Below are 21,966 nucleotides of genomic sequence, written 5' to 3' on the forward strand. Positions count from 1 at the left end.
CTGTGTTGTACTGGAAATCCAAAAACAGAACCGTATCACAAACTTACATTATTTTTCCAATAGATGTCAGTCTTTCTCCACTATAGACACTTGCCTTGGCTTGCAATGTGGCTCAGTACTGTCGGTGTTAGATTGATACCTTAAATTAGAAAATGTTTAACATGCATTACACCTATAAGAACCCGTCAAAAAGCACTGGTCCCAGATCAAAGCTGGCATCTGTCATTCAAGGGTCTTTCTAGGGTCTTCAAGTCTTGCTTTAAAAATACATACAAAGCTGAATATTTAAACCGTCTGAAAACAGAAATCAAGCTGATAGGGACTGAAAGGAGTGGATCCAAATGACATATGAAAGCATCAGCGGCAGTGTTGCTATTGGATTTTCTCAAATTAAAGTCCAATACATTCATGGATTTGGTTAACATATCCTCTGAGTATGTTTGCTTATTTACTCCATTAAAAGTGTGAAAAATAATAACTTTTTTTTTTTTTAACACTTTTTCTCAAGCACATTTGGACGCATGTTTGCAAACGCATATAAATTTGTTGTCCCTGTTAAGTAGTGATCATCCGTATGGCAACGAGCATTGGCTGATCTTCTCAGCCCCATATGAGCTGTATGGTAAAACAAGCACAGACACAGCTTGTAAAAATCAGCTCATCCCATCTGTTCCTGAATAACAGTCATGATTATAATAGTCATGGTTTTGGCTCTAGACAGACATAGGATGTACTTTTTGTCGACAAGCATAGTCTGATCACTTGGCTAGCGTCGGATGTGTTATGGCATAGCACAGTAATGTTCTCAATGAGATCAACTGACCATACTGTAATGTCCTGTAACATCCAGTCAGTTTCTGGTCCAATTCAGACTCATTGTCCGTCTTACTGAGTAGGTCAACAAGCCTCGTCCCCGAGAGCAGCTGGGTGTGTAAGGGTTTGATGCAACCCAACTCTTAAAAGCCTAATTCAACAAATGATTGAGGTGGAAAAAGATATTCATGGGTTGTGCTGCAACAGTAGCCTCCACATCCTGCAGCTGAATTTCAAGACTTTGAAATTGCAGCCCTCTTCCACAAATAGCATCACATGGAAAGATTTGATGAAATGCATGTTGTGTCAAAGCCGAGCGTGTTATATTATCTCCGGAAAAAAGATTCTCGGGGCTGGTTTCACGGACACATTTTAATGTGCAGCAAGGACCAAAACAAACTAACAAAAAAAAATATTCCCCTGTATTAGAATTTTAAATCCAGGAACAAGACTTAATCTGTGTCCAGGGAATCAACCCTCAAAGTGTTCCAGTGGGGCACAGGGCCAGGGGTTGGTGACCGCGTTTTTAGCAGTACGCCTCTCCTTGTTGATCTGACACACTGTCCATTTCAACCACATAGGCTGTGCCACTGGGCGGTTTGTGCCCGTTGGCCGGCAGTTCTAGCGGTGCCTCAGTGTCGGCGGGCACGGCAGTCAGGTACATGTCCCACATCTGCTCCGGGAGGTCCAGCTCCAGCATCTTCTGCTTGATCCTCAGGTTCTTCTCAATGTTACGCCGCTTGTATTTGAACTCTATGATGGTCTTGGTATACCGGTTCAGCGCCGTCACTGCAGAACCCATGCAGGTGCCGAAGGAGCCCCACGCTAAGCTGAGAAGGGGGTTGGAAATAGAATGCAATGGATGTTACATAAACCACAACTCAGTCTGCTGTATATGTGAGATCATCTATTGCAGTGGTTCTCAAACTTTTTGGCTCATGACCCCTTAACATGAAGCGATGCCTACTCGCAACCCCCGCCACAGGCTGCATATGCAGAGTGGTGAACAGTTCAGCCAAAAAATGATTTTCCCTTTTTCAGGTTGTTTCATTTGATTTCCACAGGAAACCAAAGCTACTCAGTATTTCACGAGAAAAAAGCAAAAATTTGAGAAAAATTAAAAAAATTACACTATAATAAATTTGTATAGTAGAAATGTGTTTTTTTCCTATCCCATATATCATGTTGTGAACACCCCAAAATTATCTCGCAACCCCCTGGGGGGTCAAGACCCCCAGGTTGAGAACCACTGATCTATTGCATCTCAGCATCACCAGATTCTATCAAATAATGGTGAATAGGGATGGGTATTTCATGCATGTTTTGTTGTTTGTCTTGAGCCATCTGTGGTGATACCTTGTTTGTACAGCAGATAAAAAGAAGCACTTACACATAAGACCAGCTGTAGTCCCAGGTCTTGGGCCTCCAGTCTTCTGGCCCCATAGCTACAGCCAGCTGGAATATGGTGGTGAACATCATGTGGGCCACCATCCCACAAAGGCCTGAGAACAAGAGCAAATCAGTGTGTGTATTGTGCAGTCAAATGTATGTAACATCTAAAATCCTCCAGCTAGTGTTTCACCTATTAGCATTTACCTTTAGAATCTGGTAACACTGTAGTATGATTTTTGCTGAAACCACTGTGTGGCAAAGTCGTATAATTTAGATATGACATACATTTCATTTTTGTGCTTTTGTGGGAGCAAAAATCAATAAGCCGAACTTAGATGATCATGTGCATTTTCCTCATCCATGTTGTTACGCATGCATGATGAAATGTGCAGGCTTTGATATTCTTGCAAGTTAGCAAAAAGAGAAATATCTAAGGAGAAAATATTTGCTGACATAAAATTTAATTGCCTAACCCTAAGCCTGAAACATGTCCTTGCTTTCATTTGCAGGCTGCACTGAGCCAAACATGGGTGTGTGATATTCAGACAGACAGACAGACAGACAGACAGACAGACAGACGGACACCGGTGAGGTGAGCTGGGCGACGCCTGCCTGTTCTCTCCCTGCCGGCTCCTGGCCATCTCTCAGCCAACATTCTGCCTTTCCACAGCTGCTTTTCTTGGGATTAACGCATAACAACGGGGGGGATGGGGGTCAAGGGAAGGGGTGGGGTGGGAGCGGGTGGGAGGGGGCTCCTCTGGGCAGGCCTTGTCGTGGCCCAAAACCGTTGCCCCAGCTCCAATCCGATTAGTCCACAAACCGGCAAATCCTCCGAGGCAGCGAGTGGACACTGTACAGACTGCTGCTCCTCCTGCTAGCTAGTGCTGCAGCAGCCTGGCCGGTCTTCTTCACCTATTGCCCTGCTCTGATTAATGCTGTGCAAAATGATGTCTTTTTCACAGGGTGACTAGGCAACATGCACTTCCCTGATTTTTTTTTGTGAACAGATTTCATTGAACAAAATCGAAGTATAATAGTTTGCTGAAACATTCACACATTTTTTTCTATTTCAAATGTTTTAGGGGAAAATGTATGGAATCCTTTGCCTCAGTTTGCTTTAATATAACAAATCAGCCACAGACAGTAAGCAGCTGCTGTCAAAGCTGTTTGGAAATCGCAGCAGCTTGCACGATGCACAGCATTTCACACTTGCATAGATATATTTATTACCCACAAAGCACAGTTGGATCAGGAAATACTGGCTTTATGGAGTACAATAATGATCCAAAAACCTTTACTGGCAATCCAATGAATTAATCCAGATTTAAGATTGGGTTCTATAAAACTATCAACTAACATACTTAAGTGTATTGTTTTAATTGAGATTATGTGGCAAGCTGTCCACTGTGACAACAGCTTTCATCCCTTTGATTGGTCTGTGCCAGCCAGCCTGTCTTAGTTGGGAAATCATGGCACCAGAATGGTCGTCCCAAATGATCGTCTGTTAGTGTAAAACTCTTTGTGGAACTTGCAAATCGCAGAGATTTAGTTATGCAAACATTTCTTTGAGACAGAGAAAGGAGGCAGAAATAATCTCATTAGTCGAGTAAAACTTCAATGGGCAGAGCCATTGCAAACTTGAATGGCAAAGAAGGAACTCTGGCCAAAATATAAATAAAAATATGAATGGCAATTTTTCATTCATTCATGACCATGGCATTCATGATCTTGAAGGGCAGCAGCTAGCTGACTAGCTAACCTAGATCTCTATAGACTAGTATGGCTAGTTTGAATTTTGATGGTCAGCTATGCTAACTGGCTAACCTAGACAACTTAGTATGGATTGCATTTTTTTTCAGTTAGTAGCAGAGCGCTAGGCTTCATATATTAGCTTCCTCCTCTCTTACCTCTTACCTTTTTCACTGGGCTTCAGTCTTAACGTTGCTTAGACAGAAAAACTGTGATTCTTTGGCTCCGCCCACTGAGGTTTAACTCAACCAATGAGATTATTTCTGCCTCTGAGAAATGTTTGTAAAACTAAAACTCCAATCTGCTCCCAAATCAGACCCACCGCAGGATTTCTATCCTACAACAGAGAGCTGTGTACCAGCTTTATCACGGCAGGGGGAGGTTGGCATCAGCTGCTGTCATTCAGAAGCAGAAGATACACCCACGCAAGGATCACACAGCATGTCTTGTTTGCCATTTCGAATGTCACAATGGATGAAAGAAACAGTGAAGCTCAAGGCTCTCTTGATTCTCGTCTGTGTGCGGCTTCTTTTGCAGTGTTACCTGACAAGGCAGTGCACAAGGCAGCGAAGGCATTGAGCTTTAGCTTGTTCATGACACTGAAGCAGGGACACTGCTCCAGGGTCATGAGAGCCCCGCCTGTGAAGAGCAGGGTGAGGTACAGACTCTCAGCCACTATACACAACCACAGGACCCCTGGGGACAGAGAAAGAGAAAGGGAGGGAGAGACAGAGAGACAGAAATGAGTTGTGTTGTCCCTGTAATACCCTGTCCCTGGAGAATAATCCCACTTGTGTGAGGGCAGACATGCTTATCAGACCTGTTGCAGAGGGTCCCTCCCAGTGTAATCTGTCCCACCCTGCTGAAACTACCTGATCCTCCACGACTGGACGGATTTATGAAAACAGGACAGCAGCTACTGATGGGATGAAAGCTGCTCATAACATGTAAGGCTTGCAGAGGTGCGGATCTCACAGTCTGGGACAATGAATGGGATCCTGGTAGTATGAAGCGGTAAGGTAAACTAACAAAGGAACTGGGTCCGTGGGTGTTACAACAGTAAAAGTGCCCACAGGTCCTTTTTTTTTACCCACTATTGTTGTGTTGTGAAATGTATGAAACTTAGATCAGATAAACCCCACAACTTCCTTAGTTGATTTCTCTTTTTCAGATGGTGCCACTCATCATTTTAATAGTTAAGAACCCGTCAAATTTACCTGGACATGGGAATAGATTGAATGCACTTTAAAATCATTATTCAAGCAATTCAATACATTTAAATTAGCTGCATTTGTGTTATATAATCCTTACACACCAAGTCAGTGCCAAGTCAAATTTGTGCAATTTTGATTACAGTCAATTATTCTAGTGTTAATAAAGATATACTGTATACATGGTGGTTGACAGTGAAAACTCAGCAAGTATGATGATATTTTTAGAGGTGAGAAAACAACAACATAGGCCCGCTTTACATATTTGGTTAGCATTATATTAGTATTCTCAACATTTCAACATTACAAAATAATAATATACTCATAGATAAATGGCCTGGACAAGATCAAGACCTAACGCCTCCTTCAGCTGCAATAAACTAAATTAAATACACCAAGTTTAATATTCCCAAAAGCATAATTGTCCAATATTACAGTCAGAAGTTGTGGATCACTCCACAGTACTCCAATATAGTGTTATACTTCGATTTTTATTGGTGACTGTGAACTGTCCACATTCCCAGCCATCAAACAAACCATCCCACAACAAGATTAGACAACATGTTGAAATTTAGGCAATTACTGATTCTGACAACCATATTACAGTGGGGAGCTCTGTCCTAGAATACATCAAAGTCATGAAAACACTGTCAATAATAATAATATATAAGTTAAACTTCAACATGGCAGTATTTCAACAATCTCATAATCATCTGATTTTTCCTCCCGTCATTTCACCAACCTCGTTCGTGTTCAGGTGCAATCTCTGAGAAGTCTCTACAGTCAAACCCTGTAATCACAAACAAAACATAAAATCAGTTGGAGGGTATTTAAACATCCTACAACCAACAATTTGAACACTAGAACGTGTTAAGTAGAAATAGTTAGGATATAAGAATATAAAGACAACAGTATGTGAATTTACAGCATATATAAATGATGTGCAAAATGTATTTTGTCATTCATTCATTTTGTTGTCTGTATTCATTATCATATTATCATCAGTTCTGGTGTTGTATAAATTATCGATGATATAACGTCACATTGAGGTTATCCTTGGTTTTAAACAGGATCTTTAGACAGCTATAATTACCTATCATTGCTAACCAAGCCTGCTCTTACAGTAAGACATTCGTTCTTAGACATTTGTTTTTATTCTGAGAAGGTGCAAGTCAATGGAGAATTAAACAATTTGTCTCAAAATTGCATGCAAAGCCTTCTAAAAAATTCTATTACTTATTCCCACAGCTTATGAGAGCAAATGGGATGGCTTGCATGCAATGCTAAGAGAAATGGTTTTAATCCGCTATTGACTTGCACTAGCATTGCTAACAAACGCTAAAAACAGAATCGCTGGCAGGAAAACATCTTGCAAAAGGAAGATTGGTTTAATTGATCGACAGGAGAGGCTTCTAAAAATCTTGAACCTTCCTTTCAGCACCGTCGGGATATAACTTTTCACTTTTCATTCCAGTATTGTAGTGTGAAGAGTAATGTGTTTGCTAATCTCTTATTTAGCCTTAATTTTTATGTCATGGTGCCACCACCAAAAACAAAAGTAGAGTGAAAAGGCAACCTACTGCCCCCATGTGCATTCATCATGTGTCTACATAGAGCAGAAACTTAAAATACCAAACCATGTCTACAAATCTCTCAACTGCTGGTATAATTGTAGGCGACATTTAACTGATTGTGATGGCATTGTCTATTTCATGGTCTATTTCATGACTGGAAGCAGAACTTGAGATTTCTACTGTCTCGTTTCTATTTCACTGCACTGTTTTCTCTCCAGGATGGCCTACTACAGTATCATCATCAGCATAAAGTGTCTAATATTGCAGCATGGGAGGGAAATCTCATAAGGACTGTTGCACTTTATGCAACCATTTCATTACTTGCGGTAATTCATCTGGAAATCCACACATAAACTTAAAGAGCCAAGCAGAAGTTATACTTGCTCTGGTGTGGAGTGTCCTCACTTGCCATAATGGTAATAATTTCAGAGTGAGATCAATGAGGTAATAGAAATTTCAAAGATTTACATTCTGTACGCCGAGATTCAGCTTGACTTAGGTGGCAAACGAACAACAAATGAAAATTAATGACGATTTTAAAATAATGTGACCACCATTTCAAACCTACATTACAGCTAAACTGCTGATTGAGAAGTGAGTCTGTTCTTTTTTTTTTTTTGCCTTTGCATGAAGCGCTTCCTCCATCATCACTTCCTGTTGTCTCTTTTTGAACACCTGGACCGAGCCGAGGGGCGGCGCCAGCCACCTGTCTCACCGTTCATGTCGGCGGCCTGCTCGCAGGAGAAAAATATCCCCGTGTGGAACTTCCTCATTAGAAACTTCTCCTCGCCGGTCTCCCAGATGTACTGCACCAGGCGGCTGTCATTGATGTTGGAGCTGTTGAAGCGGATACAGAACCACTGCTTGACCTTCGCCGGCGGTCCCGTGCAGAAGGGCTTCACCACCTTCCTGGTCCCCTCGCACCAGTAGCTGGTCGTCACGGCTGATAAGGCAAACGCAAACGCCACAAAGTTGAGGGTGAGTGCCAGAGAAGCCCGCCGCCCGCGCTCTAGCCTCATGGTCGAGGCCAGGCGAGATGAAATGAAATGAAAAGGCAACTAATCCTGGCTTTCGATATGTAGCCACCGTCCCAGATATATCAAATCTTCATAATCTTGTTGTGTTTGAGGCTCCTTGGGTGATAAGGAGAACGCCGGACATCCTGCCGCTGGCTCTAAGGACGCGCCGCTACCTTGACCGAACGATTCATTCTCTCCCCTTCCGCCGAAACAATAGAGTCCCATGCCAATCCGACGACTCTTTGTCGTTCTCTGCTTCATCTGAACTCTCTCGCTCCTCGCTCTCTGCTGCTCGTCCGACCCCATCTCGCTCCTCCCCTTCCACAAATCTTTAACTGCAATATTATCCATTACAAATGGCAAATTATATTCCAGACCTTCTTTGAGCATATTAATAAAAAAAAAAGATTACTTCCAGCTTAGTTTTTAATCCGGCACAAGGTTCTTCCAGTCGGCATTTCCCAGATTTTTTTTTTTTTTGCATGTTATGTCAAAGTATATCTCAAAGTAATCGCAGCCATAGACATCAGATCAAATACATGCTTTACAGCCAGTGACGTGTGACATAATATGCACATTCTCACATGAGGCTGAAAATGAAGCCATAATGTGTGTGCATGCAGGGTCTTAATAGCCTGCTGATGTAGGACGCACCCTGCAAATGAAGACAAATCACTTTAGGAAGTATGCGAAGGAGAGGACAGATGCTCGGAGAAAACAAACGCTGCCTTTCTTCCGATAGATGTGTCTTTTCCACTCTGTAACTGCCCGCCACTCCATTAAACATTAGAGAGGATACAGGAAATGCTCCTCCGTTGTTAAGGCAACTCGAGACGAAAAATACTCAAAATGTTGATGATGATGCATAAGTACTGTAGCTGAATGCTTACGGAAACAAGCAGCAATATTGTTACAGCATTACGCACAAGGCTTTCACGTTAATATTTGCAGCAATGTTAAGTCATTCTGAAAGGTCTTATCCTATTTAAGAACTTAGTGTTTTATGACTCAGCTGGGCAATCTAGATTATTCAGTGGATCTGTGTTAAGCGTGCGTGAAAGAGATGTCCAAGTCATTCAGTACATGGATCGAGTCAGAAATCTGGACGCAATTAATTCACAAAAGAGGAATGAAAGTTTGCACATCCTTCGATCTCAGCCATGTGCTTGGAACAAGGGAGGAATAAATCAAAAGACACACACACACACACACACACACACACACACACTGGAATACTGCACCGCTGCAAATAAAGCAAGGTATTTGTATTCCAGCTTTGCAAATAGCACATTGGATCTGCAGTCCAATGTGTCTTGGCGTCTTGAGATTCATTCATGAAAGAACAGCTCATCATTGCTTGGAAACTACAGCACACACTGTTCATGGGCAAAGAAAACCATTTTCTAATACAGATGCAGCACGAGATATAAGGTTTTGATAGGAATCATGTAGGCTTAATCCACACGAGCCTGCAGATGTTAGTTTCACCTGAACATAAAGAAAGAAAGTACATAAAAACAGTAATATTATTAAGATGAAGGCTTTCAAATGAGCAAGTTTGACTCCTTATTCTTCGAATTCTTCAGTGTTTAGGGATAGATTGTTTTTTCTTTTATTACTTTAATAGGCATTCATTTCGCTACAGACAGCAATACCTTTGACTGTAACACAATCAAGGCTATGAGTGAGTATACACACTATACCCAGCTCTACCATCTATCAGCCCCACAGTATATACCCACTCTCTCAACTACCACTGCACCACTGCATCAAACTCCTTTATTCTTTCACAACATGTAATCATAAAAACCTGAATGTTCCCTCAATCATAGCAGTGTTGTCATGTTTTCTGAGCCTGGACCAAATCCAGAATACACTGAATCGAAAATGTCTAGCATTAGATGAATCATGCAACCTTAAAAAAATCCAAGCTTACAAAGGTACTAGTACTTCAGCAAATGTTAGGACAGGATTATCTTCTGCTTGAGTCCCTGTGTGTTTGGGACATTTTGCTTTTTACACGACAGCCACAGCTGTGCTCCATGGTGCTGAGTATCAGGAAATGATAAGAGACCGGCCTCAGCTCCAGTCCAAATCCTACAACCTAAGGCCAAGTTGAATAACCCACCACACTATCCCACCCTCCCTAATAGTCAAGTCAAATTTTATTTGGATAGCACATTTAATACAAAAAGCAACACAATGTGCTTCACAAGGCCAAGAGCAATACATGTATAACTAGAAGGGCACTCGGAGAGCGCAGACCTTCACCAAGGTTTCTGCTATTATTGCTTGTTCGTGAGTCGGATCCGGATCCGCTCCAAAATTTAATGGGTTCTTCCTTGGCCCATGCTACACCCTTCCACAAAGTTTCATGAAAATCGGGCTAGTAGTTTTTCCATAATCCTGCTAACAGACAAACAAACAGACAAACAAACAGACAAACAAACGAACGGCACCGAAAACATCACCTCCTTGGCGGAGATAATAACATAAAATGAAATAAAATAAAATAAGAACATACACGTCATCATACATAAAAACATACATACATACACATGCACACATGCAGAGGACATAGACAATTTACAGTGCATATAAATTCAGGTAAAACAGGAGCTTTAAAAATAAACAGCATTAGTGTGTAAAGTCAAAAGACCTTGTAAAAACAGCAGTAAAAATAAATATTTTAAGTCTACTTTTAAAAGAACTAAGTGTTGGGGCACCTCTGATGTCACTTGTAATAGGGATTTTTTACCTACACTCTTTTTACATTTTGTTCATTATCATGGCTCAGATAATCACAGAATAAATCGCTGTCATGTTGGGATATATCTGACAAAACACAAACAAAACACCACTCAGCAGAAAAAGGATTCTGAAGTGCTTTTAGGAGTGATAATTTCCTAAAGTTCATATGCTTTCAGTATACAACATATTGACGAGTCTATTATTAGTCAAATGCTTTGCAAGTAACCTGCCAGTCTGTTTCCAAGACATAGACTGTGCTTCATAACACTGGAATTCACCACAGCATGGCAGCGCCTGAAAATTGGTGTCATGGCCGGGTGCAAAATCTCCCCTCGAGCGTTCATTGCGGTGATAGAGATGATCATTAAGGCATCAAACTGGGTTGTGGGTGGAGAAAAGGCAGCAGCGACTCGCCTCCCACCCATTAGAACATATGGAGGATGTGACAAGTATGACTATAATAACACCCGACAAAACTTGCCAAGTTGAATAATGTCCTAAAATAGGTCAGAATGAAGAGGCAGTTCCAGGGATGTCGGAGGAGCCTGTCAGAAGCTTAGGGAGAGATGGTAATAATGCAAGCCTCACAGACAAAGTGCAGATTCAGGGGTTAAGACAGGATGTGATGAGAGGTTCAGGGTCCATGGAGAGGCATGAGTGCCACATCCGTGACAGATGAGGAGAGGAGTTAGAAAGATTCCCTCGTTTGCTAGAAAATTGCTGAGAAATTCTGCACTGTTTCAGCAGTATGGCACTTTATGGAAAGTGGGTCCAGTTATACCAAAGATTATCTTCACCACTCCCGATCTCTTCCATTGTTTCTTCATAAATGGGTGATTACAAACGCCCCCCTAACACCAGTAAACGCAAACAAGCTCTAAAATGACTTGGCGAGATAGGACTACATGGCTAAAATCTTACTTTATGTGACTCTACAGCATTTGACTTAATTTTTTCAAGGTTCTGGATTGAGCTGAGTGCAAATATTCCCAAATTCCATTATTCACATGACGGCTTGTTTCTCAATTTTATATCTAGATTTTTCTTTGTCAGGTGAACTCAACGCTTAGTTGTTTGCAACTGTATTGCGACATAGCAGAGGTAGCTAATGGTTAGCAATTCTAGTCACGCCAAAGATAATCTTTGGTAACATTAGCCTACTTACTTTGAAGATGAATAAATGTTTCCTTTGAAAAAAATGTACATGTTGTCCTTTCTTTGTCTTTTTCAAGCCAGTGGAGTCAGCATTATTGGAAGAGATATTGTAAGCAAAATACAAGTGTAGATGCAGTGTCAGTAGAGTACGTGTAGTATTGGTGAGTATACATGTTACATTACAGTTCGTACGTTGTAGGCATTTAGCTGACACTTTTATCCAACTTACAATACAACAGTATTGTACAAGAGTAGAAGAAGCTTCATTTCCTAGATCACTAAAATTAGAAGCAGCCAGTAGAAGGTCAGAGCCACCTGACAATATTCAAGTGACCGCAGGATGAGTATGTAATGATTAAAGTGCTGGGATAACAGAGACATGCTGGGAAAAAGAAATAATAAGAGCTATGGAGAGAGGAGGAGGGGATTTTGAGAGCGATTTTAGAGTGAGTAGAGGAGATGGCAAATGATCCAGTGAGGTGAGGGTGACATCAGGCATTTCTTGAAAAGATGAGTTTGAACCTTTACACAGAACAGAACCTTTACTCCAACGGTTCTCAACCCTCGGTCACAGTGACCAGAAAGTCAGTCTCCTGTTGAGGGTAAGAGATGCGAAGCTACAAAACGGATCTGACGTCTTTTGTCATTGTTAACCTGCACACGCCTGTCTTCGCAACATCATTATCAGTTCATATTGGTATCAGATATGGGTTACATCATAGAATAAACATGAACAGTCATCTAAAAATATCAAATATGAATCAGAAATTCAGAACTGAGCATGAAGGCCTGCAGTGTCTTGGCTTTCTTGTTTCTATCTTTGGGAGAGAATTGCTTCACAAATGTTGATTCTTCACTGCCCAAGATCATGTTTTAGGGTTATTTTTTCCTTTCAAATACCACATACCTGACTGCAGGTACATGGAGTGACCCGACCACAGCCAGCAAGTCACTGAGTAATTTGTCCTCTGACCACAAAGAGATTGTTCTGACTGTGAACTTCCATGTAATGTGAACAGAGGAGGAATGAGTCCAGCATTAGACCTGATGAAACAGTAAGCCTCTGTTGTACGGGGAATCTCTCCTGAGAATGATCCTTTTTACATAATGCATACCTGCCAGGGGGCGAGCTCATTTTGATGGAATAAACCCTGTAACATCAGAGTATTCAACTGACAGATGTGGGATTTGGATGCCTCTTTGTCTATTTTCCTAAATGCGTACAATCACAAAGGATGCTCAAGTTGATGCTTTACATTCTGGGCATTTTATGACAAAACTTAAAGCTTATTTGATGAGGTAAAACTGCATGATGCTGCTTGAAAGTGAAATGATTGGAGGTTTCCTAATCTCTGGTTTTGTAATGGTAGATATGCAGAGTTTCAGATTGATGCTCCTAGATCATGTTTAAGTTTGTAGGAATTCAATTTGAGCAGGAACAGAGGTGAGGAAAGTAGAGGATTGGCTCTTCTGTTTTAATTCCAGCGAAAATAAATAATTTCAAAATAAATTTTGTGTGAACTGTCCTATTAAGAAGTCATACATGTGAGCACTGTATGCTGCAGAGTGATGATCTGCAGGCCACTTTGTTCTCCATCGTGTCAGACTTAATCTGGTCCTGTGGCCTCTCAGTCCCTGACGCATGAAAGGCACTGATAGGTTACTGTAGGTTAATGGGGTGCACACAGTTGACTCAGCCGGCTCTGCCAAAGCACTTTGCACTGAGATACAGTCACTTCTCACACACACACACACACACGCACGAAAGAGACAGAAACACAGATTCCACTAAAAGCATTGTTTAACAGCTTTCCTCTTTCCACGTCTGTTATAATTCAGTCCTTCCAACAAATAGTTTATCTCTAGTAAGGCAATTTCATCAGCATCAGTAGCATGATATCAGTAACTCAAGGATGCCATTTTAAATTTGAAAACTCTGTTTGTGCCATTTTACAGTATATTTAAAAGAAATAGCAAGAAAAGTAGATTGTTAACCTTCGCTAACAACCAGCTAATATAAAATATTTTGTAATCGCTTGGTTTACACTGCAAAAAATCTCCATCTTAACAAGTCATTTAGTCTGTTATTGAGTCCTACAAATCTAAATTTTCTTAAAATAAGTGAAAAAAAATCTGCCAGTGGGGTTTGATCATTTCACTTGTTTCCAATGCAAATCAACTTGTTTGAAGAATTTTGTAGAATCAGGTGTCATTTTCTTGATTGTTTCTTATTCTGACTTGTTTCAAGGTACTGAAACAAGTCAGAAAATTTGTAAGAGAAACTGCATTGGAAACGACTAATATATGAGACTAAATCCAAAGTTGGATGTTTTTTTGCAGTGTAATAAATGGATAAGTCTATTATATTTTCATACAGGCCTATTTTTCAATCAGTAGCAGGAAAAAAAAAACCTACAGTACTTTAAATAATGGCCAACATCGAAACTGGCTGTAATAAAAAAACAGGGGGGCCAATTTGTGTCCCAGTTGAGACAATTGGCCCTCTCTGGACCAGTCACAATATCCGTCTCACACGGGCCTTACAGTGCACTGAGAATGGTGTCAAATGCCTCACTCTTTCACCTTTATCCTAAATACATTTATGTGGTTTTAGGTGCCATTTGATCTAACTGCAACCCACATTAATGGAAGATAATCTATTATATCTAAAAGCTCAAATCTTCGATACACTTTGACCTGGCTGTGAAAGCTGAGTCATCACCAGTGGAGGTTTTTAGGATTCTTAGGATGGACATGTAACACCTCAGTCTTAGTTTTGCAGTTACTCAGAGCAATACATGACAGGAGAATTAATGATGGCCACCCCGTCACTCATCCGCAGAGCCACTGCTCCTCCCGTTACACAGCACACACTCATCCCGATTCTTTAATTACCCTCACTTGCCGTGGTCTCGGCACCGCTGCAGCAGATGGTCTTGTAATCTGGCCTGAGACTATTACACTAAATTTCTACTTTCTACTTACACTAAATTACTGAGACAAATAATCTCATCTCATTGTGGAGGAGCGGCCCACGCCATGCAGGGCTTCAGGACGACCCCCGGTGTCCGGCCTCGTCTCAATCCCCCACTGGCCCTTTTTGTTTTTTTGCTGTCTAATGTCTTGGCCTCGTTTACGACAGACCTTTACTGTCTGGAAGTCAGTGGACAATGCTCGATCTGTCTGGTAGTAATAAGAAAGGTGTGTAAACTACCATCATGACCATCATAAGGCACAAAATCACCAGTGACAAAAATCTATTATATATACTATGGAGAAATGCATTCATTTATGCTTTTTCCCCCTTAAAATACTCCATCTTCATAAAACTTAGATCAGTTTGAAGCTACTTACTATGATGTACATTTTTGTAAATTTGTAAATTTACCTCGTAAAGATTAATGCTAGCCTAAAAAGGTGAATAAACTTTATTCTGCATATAAAAAAGATAGATACCCTCCACTACATTCCTGAAGCGACTGATAGTCAAATATAATAATAAAATAAAATAATAATAATGTAATAAAATGCCCCTCTAAATGGGTTGAAATGGTAATTAAACCTTTTAATGTAATAAATTGAAAATAAAATCACATTATTATATTGTGATTGTTTCTTCATAAGGTGTGTAACATTTTTAACTGATGATGTAATAATAACAGATATGATTCTTCTTATTCTCCTCCTATTCTCTTATCACATTATTAGTCAAAATTCTTATTACATCATCAGTTAAAAATACATTACACTCCTTATGAAGTGAGAATCACTGTTTGATGTAATAATTTAACATCTGGAAATGTATTATATTAACAAGTTTAATTACAGTTTCTAACAGGGACATTTTATTTCATTCATTCATTTTATTTCATTCATTTTCACAAGTTATTTCATTATGCAGCAGTTATTACACTATCAGTTGCTATATTCCCTGATCTAGCCTGAATCTGGATCCACAGTGTTTTAGCATTAACTGGAAAGAGTACAACAGGACGCTATTGTTTAAAGTATTTACTTCAATGTTTGAATATAATTTAAGATGATCTGGTCTCCCAGATGTTGACCTTTACAACCTTAGCCACTCGCTGAGTTTAATTCTTAATCCTCTACTTATATCACAGTATGTGACTGTCTTCAAAAACGTGTCATAGTGGTGTGACGTGGTTATCCCCTTAATCTTCAAGACAGCCTGTCTGGATTTAGGTAGTGATGACCATAATCCCATTCAGCACTTTGAGGAGCCGTCGGGGCGAGCGACAGACCACAGAGGTTTTTACACCAAACCAAGACAGGAAGAGAGCAGAGACAGCAGCATCTCCTTTTTAGAGTGTCAGTTTGCAGCATGGGGAATAACAAGAGCGGCGCGCTGTCGAAGGAGCTCCTGGATGATCTGAAGTCCAACACGAAATACTCCGAGGCCGAGCTGTGCACCTGGTACCAGTCCTTTCTGAAGGAATGCCCCAGCGGGAAGATCAGCAAGCAGCAGTTTGAGGGCATCTACGCCAGCTTCTTCCCGGACGCCGACCCCACGGCGTACGCACGCCACGTGTTCAGGAGTTTCGACACCAATGCAGACGGCACTTTGGACTTTAAGGAGTACATCGTGGCCCTGCACCTCACCTCCGGCGGCAAGACTCTGCAGAAGCTGGAGTGGGCCTTTGCCCTCTACGATGTGGATGGGAACGGGACCATAAGCAAAAACGAAATCCTAGAGATCGTTAAGGTACTACCTTCTTCATTCAGCTCAGTTCAGATGCTAGTCACAACCTGGAGTAGGAACTGTACAAATATGTATATTAACAATTTACTTTACTCCTGCACTCTTGAATAATGAATAACTGGGTATCCATTTGCTCAAAAGTCTTTCACAACTTGAACATGGATAACTCAGGAAACAAGACGGCATACTGTAGCCACACTTGGTCAAATTTATTTTCTAATGGCAGATAATTTAATGTATCACCTCATATATTATAATAAATCACCTTATCACTCAATTAGGCACAAGAAAAGATAGTTTCAGTAGACAACAGAAAACACTGGCATTGCTAAGCAGAACTTATGTCAGGTTATGTCAAGTATTTATTTTAGTCCCATTATGTTTTACAAATCCTATATTATGAGAGAGAGATTTCCATTAAGCTCTTACAGAATATTATTGTCTACATAAAATACTTTTAAAATAAGGCCATTGTAAATGGATACTGTATATTCTGTAGGCGGTTAGTCTATAGTGTGAGTGATTCCTGTTTCATGCACTGTTTCAGTCATGTTCAAAACTTTTACTCTCATGCAGTCAATATTCAACATGATCCCTGTTGAGGACCAGAAGAACCTGCCTGAGGATGAAAACACACCAGAGAAGAGGGCGGAGAAAATCTGGGAATTCTTCGGAAAGAAGGATAACGGTAATTCACAATTAATACACTCCCTCTGATTGGTATAACGCCTAAACAGCTGCTTTGATGTTCTTCTATAAGTAAGGATCCACTTCTATATTTATGTGTCAATGATGTGTCAATGATTTTTGTCAATTGACAGATAAAATACCTCAGGGAGAATTCATCCAGGGAGTGATGGACAACAAGGACATCCTGCGGTTGATACAGTACGATGAGCCCCAGAAAATTAAGGACAAACTGAAAGAGAAGAAGCAATAGAAAAAAAGGTTCTCCTCGATGTTATAAGACTGTTCAAATCTTTTCTTTTTTTCTGTTTACATACTTAACACGTTTCTCATTCTTTCTGGTCTCGGTAACCAGCAAAAACCGTGTTTGTCATTTTCGTCTTTGTACCCAGCAAGCAATGATATCGCCATCCTGGACTGATTACATTAATACTCGAAAACAGTCGGTTTGTACACAAGATAACCAGGTTAGAGACGACTCTGCGACACCTCAGGAACTGGCACTACATCCTAACCCTGAGTTTGAGAAACGGTATGCTAAATAACACTATGGATGTGTATTGAACAGGTGGTAAACAACTCATTATAGGCCTCTACCTTCTGACTTGACTTCCATACACATTTGATTGGGCTTGACCCCCCCCCCCCCCCCTCCCCACTTGCCGGCCAGTCGTCCCTGGTAGCCACTTTACCCTCCCAGGCCCTGGCAGCGGGCTACCAGCATGTTTTTTCACACTTCGATTCGTTCATTAGTTTAATAGCGAGGAAAGTCGGGACAAGAGCTCCTTATGAAAGGAATTAGGCTCAAGTTAACAATCCGCCTGTATCAGCCAATCCTATTAGGAGCTGAAGGTCAGTTGAGACAAACAACCTCCTTACCGAAGTGTCTAGGTAGGGTAATATGGGCTTGGCACAGTAAGGAATACGTACGCTCCTTAAATATGCTGCTCGTCCCACAAAGGAGGGCTCGCACGCTTCAGGCAGTCCTAACTCCCATTCGAAACCGAGTCAGTAAAAGTGGTCATTTTCTTGTTTTTTTTTATTTAGTTGTGAACATTTTGTTGGCATGCTAGGTGACGAGGGATGTACGATCACCGCAGGAGATTAGAGGAGATATTCTGCCATTGTCCTGGATTAGTGTTTTGGAAAGGGAATAGGCAGTGAGGTACAAGAGCGTTGCTGAAAGACATTTCTTTCTGCTTATATTCATTTAAAGGATATGCCTTCTACAACATAGATGGGTAATCAATGGCAAGGGTGGAAGTAACTAATTACAATTACTCTCCTTACTGTGATTGAGTTTGTTTTTTTCCGTGTAATTGTACTTTTGAGTAATTTTTGAAATCAGCTACTTTTACTTTTTCTTAAGTATGTTTTGACTGAAGTATCGTGCTTTGCTACATTTTAAATCAAATCACATTACAGAGTACAAGTTTTGTCAGCTTTTCCATAAAGATTGGATCAGAAACTGGCCAGTTGTAAATTGGCCAACTGTGGAGCCATTTGCAGTGAACGGTCAGAGAAGAGCAGAGTAATCTGCTTTACTTTAAGTATTTTATTTTTTTTTTCCAATTAAAAGAGTCTAGTTTGAACTCTGTCTTCTCAGCCTTTTACAAATGCATGGAAAAGATCACATCTGACAATGTTCTCTTTTGTAAAAAAGTAACGCATATCAAACATAGTTATAGAGTCCATACTGTTGCATTAACCAAGTGTACTGCATGTCAGAGGTTTGATCTCTAAAGGTAATGTCCACACTCAACAGAGTTAATTTAACACTTGTAGATAGTTTTGAACAACACTCATACACAATAAACACTTGTCAATAGTTGTCACTTAAAAATCAACACGTAACATTAGACAGTTTGCTGTGTACCCATGTACACTGATGTCAGCAGTGCAGTACATAGTGTATGTGCATTCTCTGTTTTTCATGCCTCATCTTGAGGGAATTACTGATGTATTTACTGATTTAGGTAGCTCTTTGGCTTGTAATAAACTTAAATGTGTGGAGTTGTTGTATATGTATTGCATGTAAGAGTCCATATTACACCGGCTTTGTGTATGGTTTCATTGTTTTGATTCAATTTTACTTTGTTTTTCATCGTTGGCGGACAGTATCAAATAATATAATATCAGCAGCAAATTATTTTAACTCAAGTTTGACATTTGTACAGTACCAGTCAAAAGTTTGGACACACCTGATTGAATGTTCTATGTTTTTCATTCTCTCAAAGCAATTTTGATCTAAAGGCTTCTGCTTAAATGCTTGGAATTTGTTTCTTAGACAAATATAAACAGTGAAGTTGATCCTATGTATGAATTTCTTTCCAAAGCCTTTGCCTTTCCATCAAGGCAAAGGGCGGCTACTTTAAAGAATCTAAAATATAAGATAGTTTTGATTTGTTTAGCACTTTTTTGGTCACTGCATAATTCCATTTGTGTTATTTCATAGTTTTGATGTCTTTACTATTATTCTAAAGTGTGGAAAACAGTAAAAATGAAGAAAAATGTGGTGTGTCCAAACTTTTGACTGGTAGTTTACATCAACAGGGATTACATTGCTGTGGATGGCTTGGCAACAGATGAAATTACACAATAAGCGTACTCATTTGTATCTATCATTATTATGACTCTGAGCCCATACAGTCAAGCCTCTGGGTGCTCGCCAGAACTATACCGCTCCGGTGGCGTCCGCCTTGCCCTAAAGCCTGTTTTGGCTCGGGCTAATGCCTGGCCTGAATACATATCATCCACCTGCCTTCTACTGCCCCCTCTAATCAGCACTGGACCACATCCAGGGGGGGTTGGTGACCCTGTAAGCTGACCAAAAGTTTCATCTGATCATGAGGGAAGGTGTGTTCTTGTATGTGTGTGTGTGTCCCTCTGCACAAACAATCACTGTAAATCACAAAGTTCCCACAATGCAGTTATGAAATGACGCACCGTGACGTTTCATTTTCGAGGAAGAGATTTATTTTGGACACTGCATTCCACAGTACACTGTCTGGACATCGGTCACCTATGATAAAACATTCTTAAAACATCGGGAACATCTGATTCGATCCACGCTATGAAAAATATCTCGTCACAAAGGGCAGTTAAACTCGACAGTTACGTCATTATGAAATGTTTCGATTCTGTTAAGAACATTTAGTTGGAACGTAATAACTTTTTGTCACATTTAGTGCACAACATCGACACACGGATAAACCTCTACAACAAATATGCCACTTAAACCTGCAGCAGGTCGGGAAAGCGTTAAAGTCTAAATGTGCTGAATGCAGTTCGCCTGATTCAAATAAAACACGACTTTGCTTCATTTGACACAAAAATAAGGAATGTTAAACGTGGTGAATGCAATGCACATTACTCAGTCATCAATGCGTTGGTGATAAGGCAAGGTAAACTTTTTTTTTTTTTTCCATGGCATTTCTTTTCTGCGCCTGGTGGATTGGATTAGGTTTATGACTTGAATTAGTCTTATCTGACCACAGAAAGGAAACAGTCAAATCCAGAACAGATAAAACCACGAGAAAACGTAAAGACAAAGACAAGACGTAAAAACACGCGTACATGTAAACACAGAAACATACTGTACATGCAGTCTCTCTGTCAGGATGGATATTATCTGTCATTTGTGCAAGTGGGTTTTTTTTTTTTTTCAGTTGGCTTTTGCTTCACTGGAGTCGATCAGTAATTTCCTCGTCAGGTCAATCCATAGAAACGGTGAATTACAATCCATAATTACAGCGAACCCACTACAAGAATACGCCCACTTCTTATTCCTAATCCTCTTTTTTTGTAATAAGTGAGTTAGAGTTGCAGTCTGCTGAACGTCGCCCCCTTTGCCGCACACCACCATAAAGATACTCTCTGTACATTTACCAAAAATAAAACACACAACAATGTACAAACACTCCATTAGCCCAAAGACCGAGGCCCGTTAAACATTTGACAGCAAAATACATCTAGCCCGTATATACAAATGTACACTGATGCAGAGTAGAATATATCAAGGACATTCCAGGTATTTAACCGTTAGGCACTAAAAGGTGTTTTCAGTGTAACATGGATCGTCTTTTCTCGTCAGGACTGATCCAAAATAGACCCTGGCCTAAATCTGATCGACCACATGTTGGGACTTGTGGTGAACATACCGAATTCACAATCCAAAACATCTTGTGTGTGTGTGTGTGTTTTTTTTTTTGTTTTTTTTTAATCTATTGATGATATTGGATCACAACGTTGGACATGAACTCTCAATTCTTGTGAGAAACATCGTAATGAGTCGATTAACTCTTGGTACAAGATACAGAAAACCTTGTGTAAATTATTCAACCAATCAGACTCTTGCACTATACCAAAACAACCATCATGATTCCACAAACTGTGCAGTTCTCCATGTACAGTAAAAGCAAGATATTCAAAACATGCACTTCCACCAAAATGAACCAGCAAAATATGAAAATATATCATATTCATTCTAAGATATCGCAATATGCTTCAATATCAGTATCTAAAATAAAGGTAATATCAATAATGAGCCTTTTTTTTTTTGTTGTTTTGTTTGGTTCGTCCAAATTGGAAAAGGTTTTGACAGTAAGTGACCTGAACGAGCGCTAAACTAAACAATTCAAAATACATAGCATTTTTTAATAGTCTCGACTTGACAACAGGTAAACAACAAAATATGTTAAGTGGCATTCAATAAGCTAATGTAGATTATAATACTGTTAAAATTTAGAAGGAACATGCTGGTATTTTTACGGTTGATCCATCACTGTTTCCTGGACTCTAACTGTGTTAAGTGTGAAGCTTTCCTCCCGTTGTTTTCCGGTCGGAGAGACAGGATGAGCAGACTTCAGCCTGAACATGCACTGTCCCTGGATCAG

At 40.2% G+C, this 21,966-nt stretch overlaps 2 protein-coding genes across 2 annotated transcripts; one reads left to right on the forward strand and one right to left on the reverse strand.

Moving 5' to 3' along the window:
- Positions 1-1,339: 1,339 nt before the first annotated feature.
- On the reverse strand, positions 1,340-7,758 carry LOC139909169 (germ cell-specific gene 1-like protein). Its single transcript, XM_071896153.2, has 5 exons — positions 7,455-7,758; positions 5,908-5,955; positions 4,498-4,650; positions 2,204-2,315; positions 1,340-1,643 (listed from the first exon to the last, which is right to left on the reverse strand). Exons 1-5 carry the CDS (start codon positions 7,756-7,758, stop codon positions 1,340-1,342), a joined length of 921 nt encoding a protein of 306 aa, XP_071752254.2.
- Positions 7,759-16,006: 8,248 nt separating this feature from the next.
- Positions 16,007-17,337, forward strand: rcvrna (recoverin a). Its single transcript, XM_071896136.1, has 3 exons — positions 16,007-16,387; positions 16,961-17,072; positions 17,206-17,337. Exons 1-3 carry the CDS (start codon positions 16,007-16,009, stop codon positions 17,322-17,324), a joined length of 612 nt encoding a protein of 203 aa, XP_071752237.1. The 3' UTR covers positions 17,325-17,337.
- Positions 17,338-21,966: the final 4,629 nt, after the last annotated feature.

The sequence above is a fragment of the Centroberyx gerrardi genome, chromosome 7, assembly GCF_048128805.1.
Source record: "Centroberyx gerrardi isolate f3 chromosome 7, fCenGer3.hap1.cur.20231027, whole genome shotgun sequence".
Classification (NCBI taxonomy): domain Eukaryota; kingdom Metazoa; phylum Chordata; class Actinopteri; order Beryciformes; family Berycidae; genus Centroberyx; species Centroberyx gerrardi.